The sequence below is a fragment of the Corvus kubaryi genome, unplaced genomic scaffold, assembly GCF_017639235.1.
Source record: "Corvus kubaryi isolate FWS band 111438036 unplaced genomic scaffold, C.kubaryi_AGA036_p1.0 37396, whole genome shotgun sequence".
Classification (NCBI taxonomy): domain Eukaryota; kingdom Metazoa; phylum Chordata; class Aves; order Passeriformes; family Corvidae; genus Corvus; species Corvus kubaryi.
In genome coordinates, this window is record NW_024581135.1 from 28,175,861 (window position 1) to 28,201,351 (window position 25,491).

The 25,491-nt window shown below is 39.3% G+C and overlaps 1 protein-coding gene across 3 annotated transcripts; it reads left to right on the forward strand.

Moving 5' to 3' along the window:
- On the forward strand, positions 1 to 23,652 carry SF3B1 (splicing factor 3b subunit 1). 3 transcript variants are annotated; one of them, XM_042040653.1, is made up of 25 exons: positions 2 to 106; positions 5,860 to 6,026; positions 7,977 to 8,078; positions 8,764 to 8,878; positions 10,711 to 10,790; positions 11,973 to 12,140; positions 12,293 to 12,527; positions 13,297 to 13,509; positions 13,907 to 14,028; positions 14,663 to 14,860; positions 14,952 to 15,053; positions 16,345 to 16,524; positions 16,930 to 17,016; positions 17,144 to 17,414; positions 17,690 to 17,835; positions 17,923 to 18,069; positions 18,239 to 18,364; positions 18,749 to 18,970; positions 19,216 to 19,398; positions 19,491 to 19,602; positions 19,689 to 19,809; positions 20,093 to 20,224; positions 21,101 to 21,373; positions 21,854 to 22,070; positions 23,030 to 23,652. In XM_042040653.1, exons 1-25 carry the CDS (start codon positions 79 to 81, stop codon positions 23,186 to 23,188), a joined length of 3,906 nt encoding a protein of 1,301 aa, XP_041896587.1. In that variant the 5' UTR covers positions 2 to 78; the 3' UTR covers positions 23,189 to 23,652. The 3 variants fall into 3 exon arrangements, with proteins under 3 accessions (XP_041896590.1, XP_041896587.1, XP_041896589.1); XM_042040655.1 differs by lacking the exons at positions 2 to 106; positions 5,860 to 6,026 and adding an exon at positions 10,342 to 10,397; XM_042040656.1 differs by lacking the exons at positions 11,973 to 12,140; positions 12,293 to 12,527; positions 13,297 to 13,509; ... (15 more) ...; positions 21,854 to 22,070; positions 23,030 to 23,652 and adding an exon at positions 10,342 to 10,397 and having other exon boundaries at positions 1 to 106; positions 10,711 to 10,791.
- Positions 23,653 to 25,491: the final 1,839 nt, after the last annotated feature.

The following is a 25,491-nucleotide window of genomic DNA, read 5'->3' on the forward strand; positions in this document are numbered from 1 at the left end:
TGCTGGCTCTGGCGGCCCCGTGTGGCGGAAGCGGCGGGGCGCGCCAGTTCCGCCTCGGCGTCGTTGGCGCTACACAAAATGGCGAAGATCGCCAAGACCCACGAAGGTAAAAATACCACGGAAGGCCGCGTGTCCGCTCCCGCTGGGGCCGCACTCGGATATTTCCCGCTGCTTGTGTTTCTCCCCGGCTCCCGGCAGCGTCGGGCGCGGCTCGTCGGGCGGGGGCCGGGCGGGCCGGGCCTGTGTGTAATGGCGGCTGCGCTCGTCAGCGCCGTGTCCGGGTCGGGCGGGGGACGGGCATGAGGGGGAGCTCTCGCTGTGCTGGTGTGGGACGGAGCGGCGGCCAGGCCCGTGCGGGGGAGCGCGGTCTCTGAGCTCCCCGCCCCCGGCCTCCTTCCGCCCAGCGGGCCGCGGCCGGTGCTCGGTGGAAACGCCGCGGTGCTGATGCGAGTTTCGCATCAGAAGTGGCGGCAGCGCACGCTTATTCCCCTGCCCGAGCCCTTCGGCCTCGGTAAACGGGGGGGCGGAGAGGGCGGGAGGACGGGTGCTGCCCGCTGGAAGCCGGCGCGGCCGAGCTGATACTGAGCCGCCGCGGTGCTTGCTGAGAAAAGTGCCCCGAAGGAGGGGAAAGAGCGTGAGGTCTGGAGCATTTGAGCTGCCATTTTACACAACTTCCTGCCGGCCGAATGTCTACGTAGCAAAGCGGCTTTCTGAGCGATTTACCGAGTGAGGGCTTTCTCAGGCGGGGTGTTCTTCTCGAAGGTGCCGTGTGCCTGTGTGCACTGCTGCTTCCAGCTCTTCTCAGTGTGAATCAAAGCTGTCTTTGTGGGCATTGACTGCGGCTTGCCCTGCGCTTAAGTATCTTCAGGCAACGGAGAATAATTTGTAAAATTACGCTGCTTCTGTGTTTTTGCTTTGGGGTTTTTCACTTGTGTTTCTGTGTACGATAGGTGGTCTGCTGTGTTTTGTCTTAATTTATATCCGTAATTCACTAATTGAAAACTACCTCTGGATGGTGGTTGTGCACTGTGAGGTAGGCAGGGCACCCAGGTATTAATTGTCTTTTAGGATTTTTTTTTTTTTTTTTTTCCATTTTGCACTGAAAAAGCTTTTCAGATGGAGAGCCATCATCTCCCGTGGAAGTGGGGTTAATGTATTCTTTTAACATTGCAGACCTCATCTGACCTTAGGGATGAAGAAAAGCTTAAACTGTTTTCCTTACTTTTTTTTAAAACTTAGTTTGAAGGGGTTTTTTTTTAAGAATTCTAGGGTATTTTTATATTATTACAGAAGTTGTCCTGTGCTTTGTTTGTATGCTGTGACATGCATAAGGGTTGTGTGAGATACTACCCAAGTGAGTATTACCCATCACAGTGCTCTGCCTTTTCTACTATCTAAAGAGATTTTTGTACTAAAATAGTAGAATTGTCGAGGTTTGTTTTGTTGGTTTTTTTTTCCCCCCCAAGCTGAAATTGCTTATTTATTGCAGGAAATGGTGATGCACTGACTTCAGTGAAAACACTGACGTGCTTCCAGTTGGATGTGTTTTGATTAGTGTTGTATCAGAACAGGTTTTAAGGGGGAGGGTAGTTAAGTAAAAATGTGTATGACAGGGCATGATCATGTAAGGGTCTTTCCCAGCATGGAGGCATTAGCTAAGCAGCTTGATTATTTTGCTTCCGAGTTCTATCCTATCTTTTTTCAGTTCCTCACTAATCTTTCAAATTGAGTTGTTTGTTACTAAATCATCTTGAAATATTTTTGATATATTTGTACTGTTTGTTAAATACTTACTGATTGATGTGTTCAAGACACAACTTGAAAGAAGCATCAAAACAGTTCGAGGTTGTGTCAGCTACGGGGAACTACAGTTAAATGGGAAGTCTGTTGGAGGCTGAAAAGTAAAGTTTTAAGTGTCAGCTTAGAAAACTTCAATAAGTGCTTCACCTTTCAATGCTGTTGAAGGTCGTTTTTAATTTAAATTTCTTTTCTTGCTCAGAAAAGAACAGAGATCTTCAAACATAATTGACTTAATATGTGTAAAAGTGCTAAAGGAGATAAAAATAATCCACACAAGGGCAAGCTAAATGTGCAAAAATATGATAAGACATGAAAACACAGAACCTGTTTACTCTGTAAAATACCTCTCCAGCACAGGGGCTTCTTTTTTTAATGTTGAGAGTAGAACTACATGTGTGGTAACGGAGCAGATACTTTGAGAAAGCTCGTCTGTGAGCTGGATGTTCAGAGGCTTCGAATTTACATGTGTTGACTAATAATTCAGCATTTATGGTATGTTTCAAATCAACTGCACGTTAAAGTTACTTCTTCTAAAATCCCAAAATATATAAATAATAGAGTAAAATACAGAAAAGGAATTATCAGTAGAATATTATATTCCTCCTCTTCTTTTTCCCTATGTCCCACTCCCTCTCCTGTTTCTCTGTTTGTGAATGAAGCTTCTGTTACGTCCTGCTTGACTAAGTCATTAAACAGGTAGTTTGCTCTGCACAATGTATCTTTAAGCTTTGTGACTACTCTTTCTTAATTTGCTTTTTATTACAGAGCTTTATTAAATACGGTGTGAGCCTTTTCAAGAAAGTGCCAGTTAACTCAAGGAAGATAAACACATGTTGAATGTTAAAATAGCATTTTCCATCTAAATATGCAATGCTTTCTGAACTGGCAGCCAGGCTGCCTGTGGCTACAGGCCTCCTGGTTTAGGGGGTTTTGTTCATGTCAGATGGGTGTTCTCTCTAGAGTGCTTCATTTAAACTGGCACCTGGAGGCTGTGTGGCATTAGTTGAAAATTAGGGTGGCCATCAGTAAGGTTTGTTGACCCTATGCAGACTTTGTTTTTTGGTATAGATAACCCAGCAGGTTTTGCTGTAGGAAAATGAGAATGCTTCTTACCCTGCCAACAGATGTAATCCCTGTAATTTAAAGGAGAAGGCCGACAATAAATGAGACCTCTACCCTCTTCATTAAGTATAGCTGTTTTAAAAATAGAGGACAAGGCCTTAGTATGTTAAGTGTTGGTAAGAACTATCAACAGTAAAATATTTTTGTATTAATACTTTTACTGCAGAAATCCCACAACTGTTTTACTTAACTCTCTTGGTGATAGTAAAGGTGGGAGGCCATGCACAAGCAAATCTTTGTGGCCCATCATGCAGGGCAGGGTGCTTGCCTAGTGTGTTATGTGTTCGAGCTGTAGGTCAGGTTGATTCAGTGAACAGGTGATGGAAAGGCAGGATGATCCTGTAGGCAAGATCTGTAGGCTTTGTTTCATGTTGAAGTTGGTTACAACTATGGATGTTCAGTCAGGCCCTTGTGTCCTACTGAAGAGGCAGGGTGTTTGTTGTTCCTGTAACTGCTCTTTGGAAATAAAGGAAATGGTGGTGGTGTACTCTAAAAGCACCGACCCAGTGCTGGTAGTGTTGTCCTTGGTAGAGATGGAAGCTTCAGGTGTTCCCTTCCACTCCAGTACTGCAATGCACCAGGCTGGAAAAGGAATCAGGAGCTTCGTCTGCTCTCTGGAGGAAACAGAAATAACAAAAAAATGTGTGGAGAAGATACTTGAGTTGCACTGGCTCCATAGCCATGCCATAGGATGATTCCACAAAAGTGGAATATCTTAAGAGGAGGACACTGTAAGCACCTCTGAAGGCAGAGACCTCTGTGGGCAAGAGAAAGATCCCTAATTTGGCGGTAATTTCTTCCTACTGCTTCTCCCGGAACTAACACATTGGAGAACAATGTGTCCCAAGTTCTGGACTTACAGCAATCCTCTGGGCTGTGCAGAATTTTAGAGGGAACAGGATGTACCCACAGGCAGGATTCAGGAGGTGCTCATGGTCAGCAGTATAAGGCTTTTGTGAGGTTTCAGCTTCTCATGAACTTAAGGCATCACGAGTTTCTGTAACACAGACGTGACTGTCCAGGTTACTCTGCTCTAGAAAGCTGCAGAAGTTTGATGTGGCTGGAGCAAGATTCTCCTTATCAGCATTTAGGGTATATCTTCTGTGTGTGGGACTCTGGCTGAGTTCAGAAATACATTTCTGCTGGTTTTCCTTGCTAAAGCAGTGCAGGAATTGCTGCCAGTGAATACGGTGCTTTACATGAAGTCAGTGTTTCTTTCTGACTAAGTGAACACTTAGTCCTGCTGTTCTCACTCATAGCTATGGGGCAGAGATTTGTCAGGTAAAACTGTTGAATTGCCTCCCTAGAAAACGCCTTTGTACCAGAGACATAATTTGGCTTACAGTGGGTTTGTGGTTGGTTGTTGTTGTTTGTTGGGTTTCTTTTTTTTGGTTAGTGGCAGTCTGTGATAAGAAAAGGACCCAGCTGTGACATTAAGGTTGAAGCTTGCAGTGTTGACAGTTGAAACTTTTAAACTAAGCCATTCTGATCCAATAATTTGCATTAGTAATAATCTTAGCTTTATAAAAAAAGTATTCTTATTTTTTGTCAGGTTTCCTAGCAGGTGTTGCATAACACTGTATAGTGTCTTTTGCAAGATGACTTGGTGGGAAAAACGTGTCAAATCTATTCATCCTGAAAAGAGAAGTGAGCAACAGTAGTAAACAACTATTGAATAGCCAGGATTCAAGATTATTTGTGAACAACATTTCCTGTAGCTTTTTTGTAAATTGACAAATTTCCTTTAAGTTAATGTAGCAGGCAGTACCACTTCAAGTGGGAGAGGGTGAATCACAGAATTACTGATGATGAAAGGGTCTTTTGAGACTTTGTAATCCAGTTCTTCCTCTCAAGCATGATCCTTTGTATTCTTTGCAGCCATGAAATGCAACTCTTGGGTGTCTTCTTGGCCATTAAAGTAATTGTTTGATCTAGTGAAATTTACATTGTATGGATAATTGTCTTTCCATATCTATTAGCTCAAAATTTGCATGAAAACAGAAATAATTTTTACAGTTAGCTGTGCCTCAGTATACCTACAGTTACATTTGCTGAAGGTAGTTGGATTACTGCAATTTATTTTCTTGTTGCATTACAACGGATGGGAGGAAGGCATGGTTTAATTTTGTTCCTTGTTTTTTGGACTAAGAAGTTAATGTTCTTTCTGAAAGTACCAAATTTCTGTGGTCAAAGATGGCCACCAGAGTTGATTAGAGTCAGATCCTGACACACTACAAGAATGACAAAGCTCCCATTTGTCTTGTTTGAAGGATGTTTGTTATCCAGAAGAATAGTAAAGTCTTCAAAGATGGTGGTGCAGGCAGGAATAATGATGGGTAAATAACATTTGAGCTGCCAAAGTGAAAAGAAACTGGTCCTAAGTTTTGGGAGTTTTTATTAACTTGTTACCCAGTGGCATATTAGGGTTGGGTTTTTTATTTACTTATTAAAAGATAGCACAGCTTTACAATTTCTCTTTTATTAAATCTGTTTTGAGAACTTGTGCAGTAGTTCTTTTGAAGAGAGTTGTTTAAATTAGCAAAATTGGTGATAACATTGTGAAAGGCTTTTTTTAATGAGGGGATTACATTTGTTGTGAAAAGGTTTTGTTAGTGTAGTGTTGAGAAATATTGCTGTGGTGTAAATTACCTTCTCTGCTACCTCTGTCGGAAGATGAGATATGGTAACACTGAGTTAAATAGTTTGCTTTGGGCCATACAATTTATGTAGTCTGTGCTGGATCATTGAGGAAAAGCTGTTTATGAATACCAGCTTATGAATGATGATTTTATAGTTTTGTGTGTCATACATGTTTATTACTTTAGTGATAATCTTAGGTTGGGAATAAAAACTTGGTTTGCTGTACATAGTAACATGAGTATTACATCTTGTATGTATGTGTAACAAGACTTCTTTGTGTGTGTGGCTTTACCCTAGATATCGAAGCACAAATTCGAGAAATTCAAGGAAAAAAGCCTGCTCTCGATGAAGCACAAGGAGTAGGCCTTGATTCCACAGGATATTATGATCAAGAAATTTATGGTGGCAGCGACAGCAGATTTGCTGGATATGTCACTTCTATTGCAGCAACCGAATTGGAAGATGTAAGTGATTTTACGTGTTTTGTTTGTTTATGGCATGCAATATAAGTATTTCAGAATTGATTTTGAGAAATTTTTAGTTGCAGTTGCTTGAAGTAAAAACAGTTGTTATTAAAGCCATATTGGACCCAATATATCTTACCTGGGAAGCTTATAATCATAAAATGGTTTGAGTTGGAGGGGCCATAAAGATCATCTTGTTCCAACCCCCCTGCCTTGGGCAGGGACACCTTTCACTAGACCAGGTTGCTCAGAGCAACATCCAACCTGGCCTGGAATGCTTCCAGGGATGGGGCATCCACAGCTTCTCTGAGCAACCTGTGCCAGTGCCTCACCACCCTCACAGAAAATAATTATTTTCCTAATATCCACTCTAGACCTACTCTCTTTCAGTTAGGAGCCATTCCCCCATGTGCTGTGACCACATGCTGGTGGAAAAAGTCCCCCTCCAGCTTTCTTGTAGGCTCCTTTCAGCTACTGGAAGGCCTCAGTTAGGTCACCCCAAAGCCCTCTCTTCTCCAGGCTGAACAAACCCAACTCTCAGCCTTCCCTCAAAGGAGAGATTCTCCATTCCTCTAATCATATTGGTGGCCTCCTCTGGATTCACTCCACCAGGTCCCTGTCCTTCCTGTGCTGGGGCCCCCAGAGCTGGATGCAGTGTGCCAGGTGGGATTGCAGAGCAGACGGGCAGAATCCCCTGCCTTGCCCTGGTGCCCACAGGGCTTTGGATGCAGCCCAGGACACGTTTGGTTTTCTGGGCTGTGAGTGCCCATTGCTGGGTCATGTCCAGCCTCTCCTCCACCAGTTCCCTGAACTCCTTCTTGGCAGGGCTGCAGTTCCAAGTCTGGCTTTGTACTTCATGAGTTGTGCTTTGAGAGCCTTGTAGGCCCAAGCAGAAGGCAACAAGTTGTGGCCTGGTACTCAGTGTTAGCCTTGACTGGAATAATTAACTTTGTTCTGTTATTGCTGCCAGGATTACAAATGACGGTAAAAAAATCTAATAAAACTTCAGCCAACAAACTGTTTTAAGATTTCTGGTTCAAATTTCAGAGCTATTTTTAAGAATTGGCTTTCTCATGATACTGTGTTCTCCTTATGTATCCTGCTTGTAAGATATGTTAATTTCTATTGTTAAACATTTGATCATATTTTCAGTTGCAGGAGCAGTCAGAGTCTGCAGTTCAAATCATAAATTCATAGGCTATAGTTCAAATAATAAATACATAAATATATCTTACACCGAGAGAATTTCATTTCTAGGAATGAGGAAGATTGTTTAGTACTAATTAATACATGGAGTGTTTTTTTAGTGATGTACTTGTGTCATCTATAGACTTCTAAGGATGCCTTAATTAAAAATTTCCATCACTCTGTGGCTCACTGAAAAAATTTCATAGTTTTATGAGCAGTTTTTCTTTTGGGTTGCTGTAAATAATTGAATAGAAACTGACTTTAATATGAAGAAGTAACAAAAGCAAGTGCTTGTATTGCTGTTGTGAGTAAGTACAGCTAAAATAACATGAATTCTATCTCTCAATTTTCCACTGTTTCTGAAGCTTTTTTATAGGGCTATTAAGTCTTGTTCCATATATGTATATGACTTCTAAGAAAAATAGTTTGAGTATCTCTCACCAGTTCTCACATGCCAACGTGGGAACTGTAATGGTAGGGCTCATATGAAATACAGACTTCTTGTCTAATTAGTGTAGATAGCATACTTGATTAAATGTAGCATATTGAAGACTACTTGAGCCTGCTTAGTGATATGAGCGGGTTTATCTGAGTCAGCAGTTTGGGAATAATAAGACCTATGTGAGAAAGCTTGTGAAAACTTGGAATTAACTACTCTACTTGTCCATTTTCATCTTTTCTGTGACCACAGCATGTACATTTGGTGTTAGTTTATCTAAATACAATATGAGCATCACAAATTCACCATGTCTTTACTGACAGGATGATGATGACTACCCTTCCACAAGTTTGCTCGGCCAGAAGAAGCCAGGGTACCATGCTCCAGTGGCATTGCTTAATGACATACCACAGTCTACTGAACAGGTACATCTTAATTGAAGGCACAGTAAAATACTGTTGTAGGCATGGGGAAAAAGAAGTGTTAATCAATAACAGGTCTTGTTTTCTGGAAATATGAGATGTATATTAATTAAATTTTGCTTTAATTAAATTAAGCTTGTTACTGCTTTAGTTTGGAATTCCACAGGGTGCTAAAGATTGGCACTTGTGCATGTTAAAGCCAACATGAATGTAGAAACTAAACTATTGAATTCTTTTTTTACTGAAGTCAGATACTTCATTAAATTAAAATAACTGGGAAACTTCATGACCTTTATACTTCCGGTTTTTAAGGAAAATGTAATCACTTAAGTTTTATGCGCCTGGAGTATTTTTCTGTAAAATTTAAAAGCACAAGAGGTAGAGCTAAGTCACCCTGCAAAAAGAATGGGAAAGGTCAACAGCATGAAATGCTTTGGTAACAAGTGAATAAATTCTTAAAATAGCAAATTTTTGCAGAAGTGATTTCATAAGTTCTGTGTTAAAAAAAAATGAAAGTTCTAGTTACAGAAGTAAAATTTAAGTTGGTATAGTGTTTTGATGTTCCTGCATAGTTGAGGCAAAATATAATTTAGGTCTTTTTTAATAATACTGAAAATGAATACAGTATCAGACACTTTCTGTATTGGTCTTCATAAATATGTGACTAACGGGCTTTCTTGGTTTTTAGTATGATCCTTTTGCAGAACACCGTCCTCAAAAGATTGCAGATCGGGAAGATGAGTACAAAAAGCACAGGCGGATGATGATAATTTCCCCTGAGCGTCTTGATCCTTTTGCAGATGGTAATTTATCTTGGCTTTTCTATACCCTTTATGAAATTTTTGTCTTTAATTGTCTTTAGCCCTTTGATTTCTGTTGGCATGCTTATAAACTTAGTTTTGTTTTAAACATCCCCTTTTCATAGAGATTTGGTTGAAAATTTAGATGCCATATTCTTCATCTTTATAATACGAGTTTTCTTTCCAGGTAGAAGGACAAGAAAATTGTCAATGAGCCATTGCCATAGAAACACAAAGGGTTAAAGGTTTCTATTTTCATTTCGTTTTGGGTTGTGCGTTATACTTTGAACAACTTGTGTATTGAGTGCTCAGATTCATTCAGTACCTTGATAGTTTTCATTCCAAGTTATAGATTTACAGGGTTACTGCTTTTGAAATGCTAGTAGAGCACCTAATTCTTACCATCCTATGTAAATTTTAGGTGGTATAGCTAAAAGAAACAAAAGCATATATAAGACTTTGATACTATTAATAGTTCAAGTCTGTTCTGATAATTTTAGAATGAAAGTCAGGAGAAGGGGTGTTAGTGGGTCTGACAGAAATTTTCTTCAGGTGAGTGAGTTTCACATGTGGCAATAAGGTGCCTGTTGGCTTAAAATTAGTAGCTATTTTGCAGGTTTTACAAATGAGAATTTCAGCCTGCATGAATTAATAGGGATATTAATTATTTTACTTGCTTAATTGTAATTGATATAAACATGTATTGTCAGAATTCACAGGCCCATACTAACTGTCCTTAATTTCTTTCCTACAGCAGTACTGCTATATGCCAGTCCTGTCTGCATTCTTAAGGGTGCAGTTCAACACATCCTGTGTAGATTATGGTGAAAAAGTATTCCAAAGGAAAGTCCTATCAAAGCTAGTGTCAGAAAGACACAGCCAATTGGGCAGTGATCTTCAGCATAGAAATGTTTAAGAAGTTTATTTTTTTCCCTGAAGTATAATAGCTATACCACTCGTATAGCAAATCTGCACATTTTTCTTAAAGAAAAGTGTTTTTCTTGACAAGTCTCATTTCTATAAAGTTGGGCTTCTTTTAAAGTATTTAAAAATTTAATTAATGCAAGATACAGAGCATAAAACAACATATGGTGTACAAAACCCATTACCTGTGAGTATTGTTGTGGTGGTGTATGTACTGTATTGCATTCAGCTCCCAATCACAAGTGTACCTTGAGAAGAAAAGAGGGGGAAAGTGTCATCAAACAGTATTTTGGGGTTTTTTATTTTGTTTTATTTTTAATGAAGCCCTGTTACAATATGACACTAGAAGGTCTGTGAGACATGTCCAGATTTGTCAAACTTATAAATGGGTCTTTATGATAAAACAATTTAAACATTACTTAGGTATGCAATAGTTATTTATAGTCAGATAACAAGTAGGATTTAACAGCTTACACAAGGTAATGTTTTGATTATAAATATCTTTCCAAAGTGTTACTAATGGTAAAGAGATAATTTTCTAGGCTTCTATTCTGCTGCTTGAAGTCAGAACTGCTGATGGAGACAAAGGCACGAAAGTGTACGTATTCCGGATTAGCAACCCAGGAACCCATCACTTCTGAAGACTCTTAACTGTGTTGTCATTTTATCATTTTTATCGGCTTTAAAATATTTGTTTGAAACTGCAGTAGTTATGTTTGTGTTCAAACAGGTTAAATTGATCAGCAAACTGAATAAACGTAAGATACATGTAATTTTAAAAATTTTCGATCAAAAAGTAAAATTAAATGATCATGGAATAATATAATGCTAGAGCAGGACAGTAGAAGTCCATAGTTTCTGCTTATCCTGTACTCATTGTGCTCCATTCCTGTTGCTGTTCTCTTCTGCAGGAGGGAAGACTCCAGACCCTAAAATGAATGCCAGAACATACATGGATGTTATGCGTGAACAGCATTTAACAAAAGAAGAGGTGCGTGGAGGGAAGGGTTTTCCACTTGGACTGAGTTTCACGTTACAGCCTTTGAAAGCATGTTAGGAAAGTGGGAACATAAATTCTGTTGACTTTGTCTTGACTTAAAAGCCCATTTCTTTGGAAAAATCATGTTCTTCATATGTTGAAAATCAGTAGAGTTTAAAAATGAAAGTTCTAAAAAACATCTGTTCTATGTAATACCTAAGCAATGCAGGGAAAAATAGTCTCAATATATTTTAATCTGGATTTTTTTTTTGTAGTACTTGGACTTTCTCTTGTTTGTTTTTGTTCTTTCAGAGGACAGACAAAATCTAACAGTGACTGAGAATTACTCAGTGTCAGATGTTTGTTTTTGTGAGCTCTGTGTACAGGGAAGCCAGTGAGGTTTTAAAAGGCTTTTGGTGATGTACCTACAGCAGATGTTGCAGTACTAATATCTGGTATAAGATGGGCATTTGCTTTTAAATATTAGAGAGAAAAAAAAAAGGAGAAAAACCAAAAACGTGCTTTAAAATTCATTTTAATAGGTAAAAAGATATTGGTAATATAAACAGATTTCTTGTGTAATACCTACAGTACCATCTTGTTAATTGGAGCAAGACCTTGTAGTTCCAGTGACTTCTAACATTGATTTGTCTTACCTTAATTGAGGAACTAGTTCATAATTTTGACAGTCTTACTGCTTATGCATCCATTGATGAGTGCAAAACAGTCTGGGTTAGTGTGCTGTTTTAGCAATATCGTCTCAGGATTTTAAATAAGAATCTCAGGGCTTTTCTGTGTCATGGGATGTACCTCATGTGGACATATTTTCTAAGTCATCCACCTTTAATTTACTGAAGTGGCTCTTGTTTGAAGCAGAATCGTAATGGTCTTAAGGCCTATACCTATAGGTGACAGAAACTGATAGCTTTAAAAATTCTCTGTGTTTGTATTTGCTGCAAGAATGGCTTGTATTGGAAAATCAGTTTAAAAGCAGCCCCTCAAACACAGCTGCTCTGTCAATGTAGAAGAATTTGAAAAAAGAGTGGCCTTCAAATGAAAGCAGTAGCTGATTGCAGGTTATTTGAACAAAAGCTCAAAAAAACCCATAAAAAGATATGATAATCCTGAAAAAGCTCTTTTAAAAAGTATAGTTTGAAGAGTTCTTATGGTGGTTTTTTTTGTGCTCTTGAACAGAGGGAAATTAGGCAACAACTAGCTGAAAAAGCTAAAGCTGGAGAGCTTAAAGTCGTCAATGGAGCCGCTTCTCAGCCACCTTCAAAACGCAAACGGCGTTGGGATCAGACAGCTGATCAGACTCCTGGTGCTACACCTAAAAAATTGTCCAGTTGGGATCAAGCAGAGGTAATGACCTAGTGCTCATCAGCTGTCTACAGAAGACTTTATTAGTGCTAATCCTCTTGAGCGTCAGAAGTTTCTTACTGTACTTGAGAACAACTAGCAGTCTTTTACTGTAGAGTATGAGATATTGATCCTTTCGGTTTTGTCTTGTACAGACTCCTGGACACACCCCATCTCTGCGATGGGATGAAACTCCAGGCCGTGCAAAGGGCAGCGAAACTCCAGGTGCCACCCCAGGTTCAAAAATCTGGGATCCGACTCCCAGTCATACCCCAGCAGGAGCTGCAACACCCGGCCGGGACACGCCCGGTCATGCAACACCAGGCCATGGAGGCGCCACTTCCAGTGCACGGAAAAATCGGTGGGATGAAACACCCAAAACAGAAAGAGGTATTGCTGGCTAACTGGGAGGTGCTTAATAAGTTTCGAATGGTTGATTGTACTGGGTTTTTTTCACTTTGAGTAAACAATGAGTTCAGAAGCCAGGCAAGACAATTCTATTCTGACATCTAGTGGTTGATGTGGGGAGTTGTTCTTGTCTGAGTGTAGCTTTGGGTTCTGCCTGTGCTTAACTGGCATCCGTGAAACCATCTCGGCTCAAAAATCGAATCAAAGTTTTGTCATATCTAATGACTGCTGCAGGTTAGGATTTTAATGTGCAAAGGACACAGTAAAGGAGCACATGTTGTATTACCTTTCATAATATGTTTGTGTGTGTTGTTTCGGAATGGTTTTGGTTTTTTGTAGAGGTTGTCATTAAAACAAATTTTGGAAGCATTTTCTCATCTGCCTAATTTGAATTTGGCTCTTGTGTCAGAGAATGGTGAAACACTTGTTACCTAGTGCTTTTATCAAGGGAGTACATGGAGTACTTCGTTCAATTCCTAGAATATCTGAGTACTTTCTTTTTTTTTTTTTTTTAGAATCTTACCTTTTTATGCTAAGGTTCAGCAGGAAGATGACACTTTTTCATAAAACAAAGTTTTCTATTGGATATTTTTAGTGTAATGCCTGTGTTTTTTCAATGTTCACCAAAGTAGTCTTTACCTTTTGCATACTGTTTGTTAATTTGATACTGAAAACAGATTTGAATATTGATAATATAGTTGGAGTATATACTGTTCAGCTTTCTGAGAAAATTGGGTTTGTTTTTCCTTAGATACTCCGGGCCATGGCAGTGGATGGGCTGAGACACCTCGTACAGATAGAGGTGGTGACTCCATAGGTGAGACACCAACCCCAGGAGCAAGCAAAAGGAAATCACGCTGGGATGAAACGCCTGCGAGCCAGATGGGTGGCAGCACTCCTGTTCTGACACCTGGCAAAACACCCATCGGTACACCAGCTATGAACATGGCAACTCCTACACCAGGTAAGCTCAGTCCCTTGCCTAAGGCTTCACTTTGTTTTGTTGGGAATGAAGCATTTCTTTTGTGCTGTGTTTTGAAACAGACTTTGGCCCAGCATGCTCTCCTGCATGTATGAAAGCAGTCAGTGTATGCTCAGTTACTATTTTTGTGGTAATGTCCACAGCAACTCAGTTTTGGAGGGGAATTGAGACTAAGGTTACATGTCTGTTGCTGTTCAGTGTAGTTGGTAAAAAAATTGATAAAACGCTCTGTAAAAGTTTGATATGTTATTGGCTATGGAATTCAACTGCTATGGGAACTTTGACTCAGGAGAGTACTTAAAAGTTAAATAAACAAGTCATCTGCTTCTGTATACAAAGGATTTTTTTAAATGCTTTTTTTTTTTTAATTTGAATATAGGTCACATCATGAGCATGACTCCTGAACAGCTGCAGGCTTGGCGATGGGAGAGGGAAATTGATGAGAGAAACAGACCACTTTCTGATGAGGAGTTGGATGCTATGTTTCCAGAAGGATATAAGGTAATTCATCTGGATTACAATACAGCAGACCATGATGAAGTATTTTTCTTACCAGGGATTATTGATTTTTTTTTTCCCCTGCCCCCCCAGAAGTAGAAGGTTTCACAGTAAGTATTGATTATTGATTGTACACACTTGTTTGACTTGGTGACTGATTTATTGTAAATCCCTTAGAAAGGGGAGGTCTGAAGGTGATCTCACAGGCAAATCACTATTGTGCTTCTCAGTGTTGGAAATGCCTGCCAAGGCCAGAAATGTACTCTGTATTGACTAACAGAAATATCAACTCCAGACATAGACAAACATGGAAGAGGGTCACAAATCCTGGAACAGCAAGTATACTATGTTGATACAATTATTGAAGTGCTGCTTTAATCCTTGGAGACTTCACAATTTATTCTGCAAGCAGGAGTGAGCTTTCTTGTGAAATGTTGTCAGTACAGGATAAGTGCAAATACAAGCAGTCAGGGTGAGTTTGTATTGCTGTGAACATGGGATCTGTTGTATGCCATAACACACAAATCCCCAAACAAATAAAGTGAAAGCTACAACTTCAAGTGATGTTTAGTATTTAGTGGCTTCCTCATTTTATATCTGTTGCAATTAAAAATGAATTTTATTCTTCCTTCCTTAGGTTCTCCCTCCCCCGGCTGGTTACGTGCCCATCCGTACTCCTGCCCGGAAGCTCACAGCAACTCCAACCCCCCTGGGGGGTATGACAGGATTCCACATGCAGACAGAGGACCGCACTATGAAGAGCGTTAATGACCAGCCATCTGGCAACCTGCCGTTCCTGAAACCAGATGATATCCAGTACTTTGACAAGCTGCTGGTAAAGTAGATTTCACTCATGCTGATTTAACTTCGCTGCTTTCTTTTGATTATGTAGTAATGCCCATTTATTTGTCTGGAATTACTTGTAGGTTGATGTTGATGAATCAACTCTGAGTCCTGAGGAACAGAAGGAGAGAAAAATAATGAAATTACTTCTGAAAATAAAGAATGGCACACCTCCCATGCGAAAGGTAAGATCAGTTGTCAGATACGTTTATGTAATCTCATTTTTCAAAAATTAGTGATTGTTTTCAAGTTTAGCTTCAGTGATCTGTGGGATTCTCTTGAAGATAATCTCCTAAGGTTTGGTATCAATTATGGTTTAACCCCAACTGGCAACTAAACCCCACACAGCTGTTTGCTTCTCCCCCTCTCACCCTAGTGGGATGAAGGAGAGAATCAGAAGAACAAATGTGAGGAAACTTGTGTATTGAGATAAGAATTTAATAATAATAATAGTAGTAAAGGCCAAAAAAGAAAAAAGAAACAAACCCCAAGGAAACAAGTGATGCAGATGGAAAACACTTGTTCACTATCAACCAAGGGATGCCCAGGCAGTCCCTAGCAGTGATCCTTGGCCAGCTTTCCCCCTGGCTTACATGCTGAGCATGGTGCCATATGATGTGGAGCATGCCTTTGAGCAGTTTGGGCCAGCTGTCCTGGCTGGGTCCCCTCCCAATTTCTTGTGCCAATCAGACTTCTCAGTAGTGGGGTGGGTTGAGAGGCAGAAAAGGCCCTGACTCTGTGTAAGCCCTGCTCTGCAGTAACTAAACATTCCTGTGTTATCAGCACTGTTTTCGGCACAAATCCAGAACGCAGCCTGATACTAGTGACTGTAAAGAAAATCAACTCTATTCCAGCCAAAACAGCACACCCTGTTTAGTGCTTACTTTCTTTCTCTTCTATATCTGTGTGGCTTTTTGTAATTCAGTATAATTTAGTATTGCTGCTCTTTAGACAGTAATGTCAGTCACTAAATGGCGTAGGGCTTGTGTAATTTTTTTTTTACAGTTATGAGAAACTGGGCTTATAGCGTGTTTTGCTTACAGGCCTTTGTAATTTCTGGATTTGTTTGTTACACTTGAATTAGCTACTTAGTGTAGCTCTTACTTAAGTTTTGGCCATAAGCATTAGGCAGCATAATAGCAGTCTTTTCTGCAAATGCTCTAAACTGACCAAGCACTAAGCTGCCTGGATGCAAATGCTGTAAAGTTACTTTCCAGATGGAGCCAGTATTAGCTCAGAAGCATGCTCTTCTTAAAAACTGAACACCTGGGCACTAACAACACAGTGTTTGTCATCACACATTTGTGCTTAAACAGATCAGCATAAAATGGCTTGAAATAATTTTGCAGTGGTTGGGGCAAGTACTTGGAAGCCTGTGGATATAGTCAGTTACATTGTAACTTGGTTAGTATCTGGTTTATGATTGTTCAGTGTTGTTTCCTTAGTTTAACTGGCAGGTTTTCTGGTTTTGTTTAGGCTGCGTTGCGGCAAATTACTGATAAAGCTCGGGAGTTCGGAGCAGGGCCGTTGTTCAATCAGATTCTGCCTCTGCTGATGTCACCAACACTCGAAGATCAGGAGCGTCACTTGCTTGTCAAAGTCATCGACAGAATTCTGTACAAATTGGATGACTTGGTCCGACCATACGTACACAAGGTCTGTTGCAGTTTCCTATTTCATCTGATTTGCTCTTTCTGCATTTTTTGTGCACATCAGAAGAGGATGATACAATTTTTTTAAACATAATTGTCTTTCATATTTCTGAAGCCAAACTTTTAAGTTTTTGTAGTGTGATTGGAGCGTAGTCTTTATAGTATTGAGGCATGATGTAAATATGATATATGCATATTTGGGAAGGACCTTAGCTGATCTAGGTAGTGTCTTCAGACCATGTCCTTAAGAGACTAAAAACAATGTAATAGATCTAATTTTTTTCTGATCATCATAAGGCTTTAAGTTTGAATTAATGGAATAATCTCTGTGTCATGGATTCTAGTAGGGCTAGAAATACTATAGAAAGTGTTAATAAAAGGAAATATTAATTTGTTGTATCTTTTTCAGATCCTTGTCGTCATTGAACCACTGCTGATCGATGAAGACTACTATGCTAGAGTGGAAGGCAGAGAAATTATTTCAAACTTGGCTAAGGTAAAACTCCATCCTTTATTAAAGCACTGAGTTAGCTTACATATAACTGCATGTTTGTGGGCATGGCAGAACAATTAACTGTGCTGTTCTTAAATCCAGTTGGTGTGTTTTGTGTTTTGTGCTGCAGGCTGCTGGTTTGGCAACAATGATCTCCACAATGCGACCTGATATTGATAACATGGATGAATATGTCAGAAATACAACAGCTCGAGCCTTTGCTGTTGTTGCTTCTGCTCTGGGCATTCCTTCTCTGTTGCCCTTCTTGAAAGCTGTCTGTAAAAGCAAAAAGTCCTGGCAGGCCAGGCACACTGGCATCAAGATTGTACAGCAGATTGCTATTCTTATGGGTTGTGCTATCCTGCCTCATCTCCGGAGCTTGGTTGAAATTATTGAACATGGTAAGTTCTGCTTTCCCAGACAAAGTTTTTTTTACCCACTTTTATCTGGAAAATTTTTCGTACCTTAGTAAGGCACAGTGACAGTAGGGTCCTGGTTTTGTTGTTGCTATGACACTGAGAAACATTTCAGCTTACTCTGAAAGATGACTAAAGATGAATAGTGGTTCAGTATTCCTGAAAATAAGTTAATCCCTTTTACAGTCCTCCTCTATTTTTGCTATTTTGATCTTAAGACATAAGTACAAGAAGTGGTGCTAAACCCTACTGTCTTGCAGGGCTGGTGGATGAGCAGCAGAAAGTTCGCACCATCAGTGCTTTGGCCATTGCTGCTTTGGCTGAGGCAGCCACTCCCTATGGTATCGAGTCCTTTGATTCTGTCCTGAAGCCTTTGTGGAAGGGTATACGTCAACACAGAGGAAAGGTAAATCTAAACCACTTTCTTTAGTGTGAACTGAAACGGATGTGTACCTGCTGTAACTTATTAGAGATATATTTTGCATTCAAATAGGGTTTGGCTGCATTTTTGAAGGCTATTGGTTACCTGATTCCACTCATGGATGCCGAGTATGCAAACTACTACACCAGAGAAGTCATGCTAATTCTTATCAGAGAGTTCCAGTCTCCTGATGAAGAGATGAAAAAAATTGTGTTGAAGGTATGTCAGAATGATAGTTTACCATTGATATTGAATATGTATGTATTTCCTTTTCTTAAAATAAAAAGCAAAAAAAATATCTAAAACAAAAGCAGAAGAACCCACCCCAAATCACCCACCCCGCACCCCTACACAGAATTAAAACTGTTGGATTTTTATTTCCTGTCAGGTGGTAAAGCAGTGCTGTGGTACGGATGGTGTTGAAGCAAACTACATTAAAACAGAAATCTTGCCACCTTTCTTCAAACATTTCTGGCAGCACAGAATGGCACTGGACAGAAGAAATTACAGACAGGTATATTTGGTAGTTTTTTAGCTGGAAAATTATTTACAGTAGAAGAAAATTAGAATGTTCTTTCAGACTAGGTACTTACTTTTGTCTGTGTCCTGAAACTTGATTTTTGTTTGTACTAGCAATTTAGAAGTTGTGTAGCTAAGATGATTTTCAGGTTCTTAGGAGGTTGTCACGACATTTTACATCTGTGAATGACTCTTCATCAGTTGCAAGGTGGGGTGCTTCACCTCATTTATGTTCTTAAAAACACTGGTGGGTTTCTAAAGGTAAAAACAGGTTTTTTAGAGTGGGCTTAATGTGTTTCTTCAGACTAGGGAAATTGTTTTCAAGATGCAGAAAGTAGATTTTAACAATGTTTGCTTATTTAACAATTCTGTGTTTCAGTTGGTTGATACAACTGTGGAGCTGGCAAATAAAGTTGGAGCAGCAGAAATTATTTCTAGAATTGTGGATGATCTGAAAGATGAGGCTGAGCAGTACAGAAAAATGGTCATGGAAACAATTGAGAAGATCATGGGAAATCTGGGGGCAGCTGACATTGATCATAAACTGGAAGAACAGCTCATTGATGGTATTTTGTACGCCTTCCAGGAACAGACAACAGAGGTATGGCCAAGGCTGTTGGAGTATTTGGTTCACTGTAATTGTAAGCTATCTCACTGTTAGTTATATGGAAATGTATGCTTCTAAGTTAGATTTTTAGAATCCCTTTTTAGATGTCAGTGCTCTAATCAGTGAAATCCAGAGGCATCTCTGGAATGTTAGCATTTAAAAAGCAATTCTAGATTATGACAAGTTTAGTTAAAATGTAGTGTTGTTGTCTGATTTTCCTTTGTTGTTTTTACCCTCAGGATTCTGTGATGCTGAATGGTTTTGGCACAGTGGTTAATGCTCTAGGCAAAAGAGTTAAACCCTACTTGCCACAGATCTGTGGTACAGTTTTGTGGCGTTTGAACAACAAATCAGCCAAAGTCAGGCAGCAGGCCGCTGACCTGATCTCTCGTACTGCAGTTGTCATGAAGACCTGTCAAGAGGTATGGGCTTCTCTTCCAGATGTGCTCTAGCAGGTCATAGTAATGAGAGGAGAAGGAAAAATTAACTTCTAACTCTTTTTACTTGGTTGTAGGAAAAACTGATGGGACACTTGGGTGTTGTTTTGTATGAGTACCTGGGTGAAGAATATCCTGAAGTACTGGGCAGCATACTTGGAGCGCTTAAGGCTATTGTGAATGTTATAGGTATGTTTTTGTATTGATTACTTGGCTGTTCAAGAGCAAAATAAAAAACCATGATAAAACTAAATGTGCCTCTTTGAATTCAATAGGTATGCACAAGATGACGCCACCAATCAAAGACCTGCTGCCACGGCTGACACCTATTTTGAAGAACAGACATGAGAAAGTACAGGAAAATTGTATTGATCTTGTTGGGCGTATTGCAGACAGGTAAGTTGAGTAATGATAAAATATCTAACCTTCTGTGTGGGCAATTATTGTAGCAAAAGCTCAAGTTGAATCTTTGATATGGCATCAGGGTATTTAGTGTTGTATCTCTTGATATTTCTGAAGTTGTGCATAAAGCTTGAGATACTTAGACTGTTGAATTACCTAATAAAGGAAATGCTTAAGCAGTTACCTCTGATAGCAAATGAATAGGTGCTGCAGTTTGTGGCTTTATTTAAAAACTTCTTTCGTGAATGAAGAGGTAACTCACTTTATTCTCTTTCAGAGGTGCAGAGTATGTTTCTGCAAGAGAATGGATGAGGATCTGCTTTGAACTGCTTGAGTTACTAAAAGCTCACAAGAAAGCTATCAGAAGAGCCACAGTGAACACTTTTGGTTATATTGCAAAAGCTATTGGGTAAGTTGGTTTAATGCTTATCCACTTCTACACGCAGTTACCAAACATAGTGATGATTGTTAGTTTTCTGGTGGGAAATATTCAAGCTTCTCTACATTTTATATGTGCAGACTTGGTTTTACTCATTTTGAAGAATACAGTCACGTATTCTTCAGTAACGTAGGATGTTGGGCTTCTGAACAAAATTTGTGGACTAATAAGATTAGAGTCTTACTTGGGGGTGAGAGCTGTTGTCTCATGAATTTTTGATACTGTGATTTGCATTCAGTACCTTCTTTGTATTATTTCATAAACTCTCCTTTAAATAATTTATCTTCTCTCTCTTTTTTTTTTTTTTTTCCTCCCCCCCACCAAATCAGTAGTTTATTGATTTTTAAAGGTTTGTTTCCACTAAGGTCATACTGCAAGTCAGCACATTGTGGAATGAAGCACAGTTACCACCATTATGCATATTCTTTAAGTGACTGATGACTGACTGAATGCAGATAGAGCAAGCAGCCAGGGGCGCTGTGACTGTTCTCTGTGCAGGACATAACCTATTTCTGTCAATGCTTATGGTTTTTTACAAGTCTGTAATTGCCTCTGGGATCAGAGTATTAGTGGGGAGGCTCTGCTACCCTCCAGAGTTCGCAAGAGGAACAGAAGGCAGGGAGAAAGCTAAGTCTAGGCAAAGTAAAAAATATTGGCTGTGAAAAGAAATGCTTAAGCTGTTCCATAGTTTTGTGTTTCATTTTTAGTGTTCAGTTTGTTTCCCAGTTCTCTCAACTTTATATGAGGGCTAAGCCATGTTTCTCTACCACTTGTTTGAAGCTTAACTAATTTTATCCAAGCCCTCACTGGATCTATTGACATGGATGCCCATGTTGTCTCTTCCAGACCTCACGATGTATTGGCCACCCTGCTGAACAACTTGAAAGTACAGGAAAGGCAGAACAGAGTATGTACTACAGTAGCAATTGCTATTGTGGCTGAAACATGCTCACCTTTCACAGTGCTGCCTGCACTCATGAATGAATACAGAGTTCCAGAACTGAATGTCCAGAATGGTGTGTTAAAATCTCTTTCTTTCCTGTTTGAATACATTGGAGAGATGGGAAAAGACTACATTTATGCTGTTACACCATTGCTTGAAGATGCTTTAATGGACAGGTGAGTGCACTTCTTCTGTGGTACAGGTACCCATAGTCATATTTAAGTATATACCTGATGGTTAACGATAGCAAATATGCATATTGTCCTTGTTTGCTGAAGGCTTTAAGTGACCAGCGTAATTTGGAAGCTGTTACTTGCAAACAATTTGGATTATATATGCTCCAATTTTACTAATAATTCTGAAGATTAAAATTGTAAAAGCATCTTCAGTGAGTCAAGACTTCTTCCATTAAAACTGCTTTTGATCATTTCTGTTGTTGGTACTTCTGTGGAATTGGAGTGCAGTAATTTGTCAGAAAACTCACATCTTTTTTCACTTTATTAATTTTTGATACTCTGCCTCTTGCTGTCAGTAAGTATAGCTTAAAAATGTTGTTAGTGCTTTCAAGAAAAGTGTAACTGAAAATAAACACTATGCTTGTCCAATCATGTTGCTTCTAAGTCTATTTTATTAATAGCCCATTGTTCTCTTTGCAGGGATCTTGTACACAGACAGACAGCCAGTGCTGTGGTGCAGCATATGTCCCTCGGTGTTTATGGGTTCGGCTGTGAAGATTCCCTTAATCACTTGTTAAATTACGTGTGGCCTAATGTGTTTGAAACCTCTCCTCACGTCATCCAGGCAGTTATGGGGGCTCTGGAGGGCCTCAGAGTCGCTATTGGGCCCTGCAGGATGTTGCAGTATTGTTTACAGGTATGGCCTTGTGTGTGCTGGGGCAGCAGAGACAGCAGTTGTCAGGGAGGACTTCTTTGCAGGAGACAAAAAAGTCAACTGAGGATGATTTCCAGCAAAGGAAAAACTGGCTTTTTGTCTCCAAAGTATTATTTAAACATGATATTATGTGCCAAGGACTTGAATAATGGAAATAGACAGTAAACAGAGGGTTTGGTGTAGGGAGATAGGTGATCACATCACAGAACTTGTGTAGAAAGAGCAGGTAATTAGATTTTCAGTTGACTAAAATAGCCTGGCACTTTGATTTCTAAATTGGAAGCATCTCACAAATTTTGAAGATGTGAACTAATGACTGGGGAATAAATTAGCTGTGGGAGGGGTTATGACAAGTAACCAGTGAGATAAATAAATGAGAGGATAGGATTAATAGTCATGATTTGTCATTAGCCAAGAGAAACAGTGAGATGATTAGAAGAGTGAAGCACTATAAAACAGAGCCTTGATTAAAATTTATACTGCTAGATCAACACTAGGCAGTTCAGCTTTTGTAAATGTGCATGTGGTGCTAAAATCTGAAGGCTCCTTTTCTGTGTAATTGCTCGTAACAGTGGCTGTGTTGGCTATGGAATCAAAACTCACCTAACAGGTGGGGAGCAAGGATTAAGGTAATGCAGGGCAGTGTAGAGAAGGTGTGCCAGCATTTTAGTAGCAAGTTGCAGGTAGGAAATGTCACACTTCTGCAGTGCGGGGACCTCAGCATGAAGATACTGATGTCAGTAGGAGGGGGAAGGTCTCTTCCAGTGTATATTCTTGCAAATACTGTTTGTATATACTGTTATTAAATAGAACTGTTTTTTCCTGGAGCTTGTATATTCTACCCATTTATTAAATGCTTATTTTCCAGTGCTTGATTAAATTCAACAAAAGACATTGGGACTTCAAGCTTTTATTGCATTTTGTTCTTTTCTGTTTTCTAGGGTTTGTTTCACCCTGCCAGAAAAGTCAGAGATGTTTATTGGAAGATCTATAATTCAATCTACATTGGATCACAGGATGCTCTGATAGCACATTATCCAAGAATCTATAATGATGAAAAGAACACCTATATTCGTTATGAACTTGATTACATCTTATAATCTTCTTGTTCAGTTGTTTGTGTTTAATGCACAGCTGTTGTTCAGTTAAATGCTTTGGATTTCATGATGTAAAATTTTAAAATTTTGGAGATCAGTGTAGAGCTGGTCAGAGGCAGAGCTAGGTATCCAGTAGCATGATTTTTTAAATATGTCCTTGTTTTTTGATGTTAAACAGTTAAAGCCAGTAGTGACCAACAAAACAGTGATTACAATGTACTGGAGGGATTTTGTTTTGGATCCATCTTTATGAAGATTTAGATTTCATTCCTTGTGTTTAAAGGGGAAGTTTATTTGAGAAATAAACATTTGTGTATAAAAACTAATTTGTGTGTGGTTTTTGGACAGAGGGGCTTGTAAAATGAGTCCCTTTGGATTAAGTATTTGTTCATGTAATAAATAGGTGGTATAAAACATTTTAACCCTTTTTGTCATCCACTAGCTTTTGAATAAATAAGAAAAATGTACCAACTGTAGTTAATGTGTGTATCTTTGTCATGCAATAATGTAGCTGTAGCCTGGCTGATGGTTGTAGTAGTATCAGCTTATTTTCATGGAAAAAATAGTATTTACTTGCTTGTTACTGCTTCATCTGCAGTATCCTGGTGGGCATTGATTAGCTTGTTAAATTTTCAGAAGTTAAGCAGTTTTATTGTAAATGTTATTTGTAGAATCAGTTGTGAAAATTATGTATATTGATCATATTATGTTTAAAAAGCCAAATATTTATAGGCTGTGCTATAATTCTGTTAAAGAGCTAGGAAAGTTAAGTCCCCAGCACCTTAGATGAGGCAGTTTCTAAGAAAAGCATTCTGTTTTCTCATTTGCTTTTTGCCTTTTGTGTGTGTACTATAAAGAAAAAGGTCTTGTTGTCTGACAGTAAACCACCTAAAACCCAAGGATGAATCATGCTGGTAGTAGTGTGCATTACCCCATGTTTGTAAGGTAACAGGAGGCAGTAGCTGGCTATTGGACACCTTGTTCTACAAGTCCTTGACTCAAGTGATTCATTTCCACCTTACCAAGTTCAATGCAGTGGTGTTGTCTGACTTCTCTGCTGTTTTACATAAATGTGAGAGTCTTTAACTGTTCAGCATATAAGAAAATTTCACCCTACCTTTCAGGGCCTAAGTTTTTGTTAGGGGTTTGGGATGGCACAAAAGCAACTTGGGACCCTTTTGTTAATAAAGGTACTAATTTGTTAGGAAAGGAGAGAAGTTGCTTTTTTCAGCACTGAGCTGTATTGTGGAACTTGCTAAGTAAAACCAGCTGCAACTTCTTGAAGTCTTTATTGCTGAACTGTTTCCTCTGAGGATAAGGTGCATTCTAGTTTATTTCTAGTGGTTTGATGCTGAATAGTGTTGTTTGTATTACAGATAGCCTGCCATCTTCATTGGTTCAGTAGTTCTGCAAGACAGAATCAAGCAAGTGCCAGTAGAGAGGGAGGAGAGCTGAAAAAAAAGCAGGGTTTTGAGAGATGAGCCAAAAGAGAGCTCTGAAACAGGTAGGAATGGATGATCGCTCCTGACTTCTAGGTGGGTCTCAGCAAATTCATTATTCTTAGAAATAAGTAAAATTATAAACATTTTCTCAAGGTGGAGGGGAGCAACTTCAAGTTGTTCTCACTTGTATTTTTCAAGCTCATCACTTTTAAATCTCAAAAATACTTTCATAAGTCTTTTTGAGGAAGATGCAATGTTTCCCTTGTTTCCTGAGAAAGAGGGAAAAGGAAGGGAGAGTTGTTTGATGAGACAGAATTGTATATAAAACTGATGTTCATGTGTGGGTTTTTTGCTATCCCAAGTATCTGGTAAGAAAAAGGGTTTGAAATGGCAGTATTTAATTAAGTGCAGTTCTTGATAGGCAGAGTCATCAGGAAGCATTTTTGTCCTCCTTGAGACTTTGTGGATCTGTGGAACTCTTACCTACAGAAGCCATCTCTGTATCAGAGACTGATGTGACTTTCTGGGAGCCTACAGCAGCTTGTAAAGGATTTTGCTTTTGTTGTTTAGCAACCACACTGATTAAGAGGGAAGATTAAGGAGGAAATTTGGGGGAAATATAATTACGTAGATATACTAGTGTGACATCTGTCCACCTATAGGCAAACATGTTTCTTTTCCGGTACAAACTAAAGTCATTAATGAATGGGAAAGTTTTACTCTGAGGTGGTAGCTGGTGCTCACTTGCAGATTTCTGGTTCTGAACAGCAAAGACCAAAGAGTTTAAATGAATGGAAGGACTTGGATCACTACTATTTAAATTCCATTAGTGGATAATTGTGCCATTTATGTAGAAAAACAGGC

Excerpts from the sequence above, each read along its gene's own strand:
- SF3B1 (XM_042040653.1), top strand. The coding sequence starts at position 79 with ATGGCGAAGATCGCCAAGACCCACGAAG. Across the intron at positions 14,861-14,951 it reads AGTACTTTGACAAGCTGCTG|GTTGATGTTGATGAATCAAC; the intron begins GTAAAGTAGATT and ends AATTACTTGTAG. Across the intron at positions 17,017-17,143 it reads TTATTTCAAACTTGGCTAAG|GCTGCTGGTTTGGCAACAAT; the intron begins GTAAAACTCCAT and ends TTTGTGCTGCAG.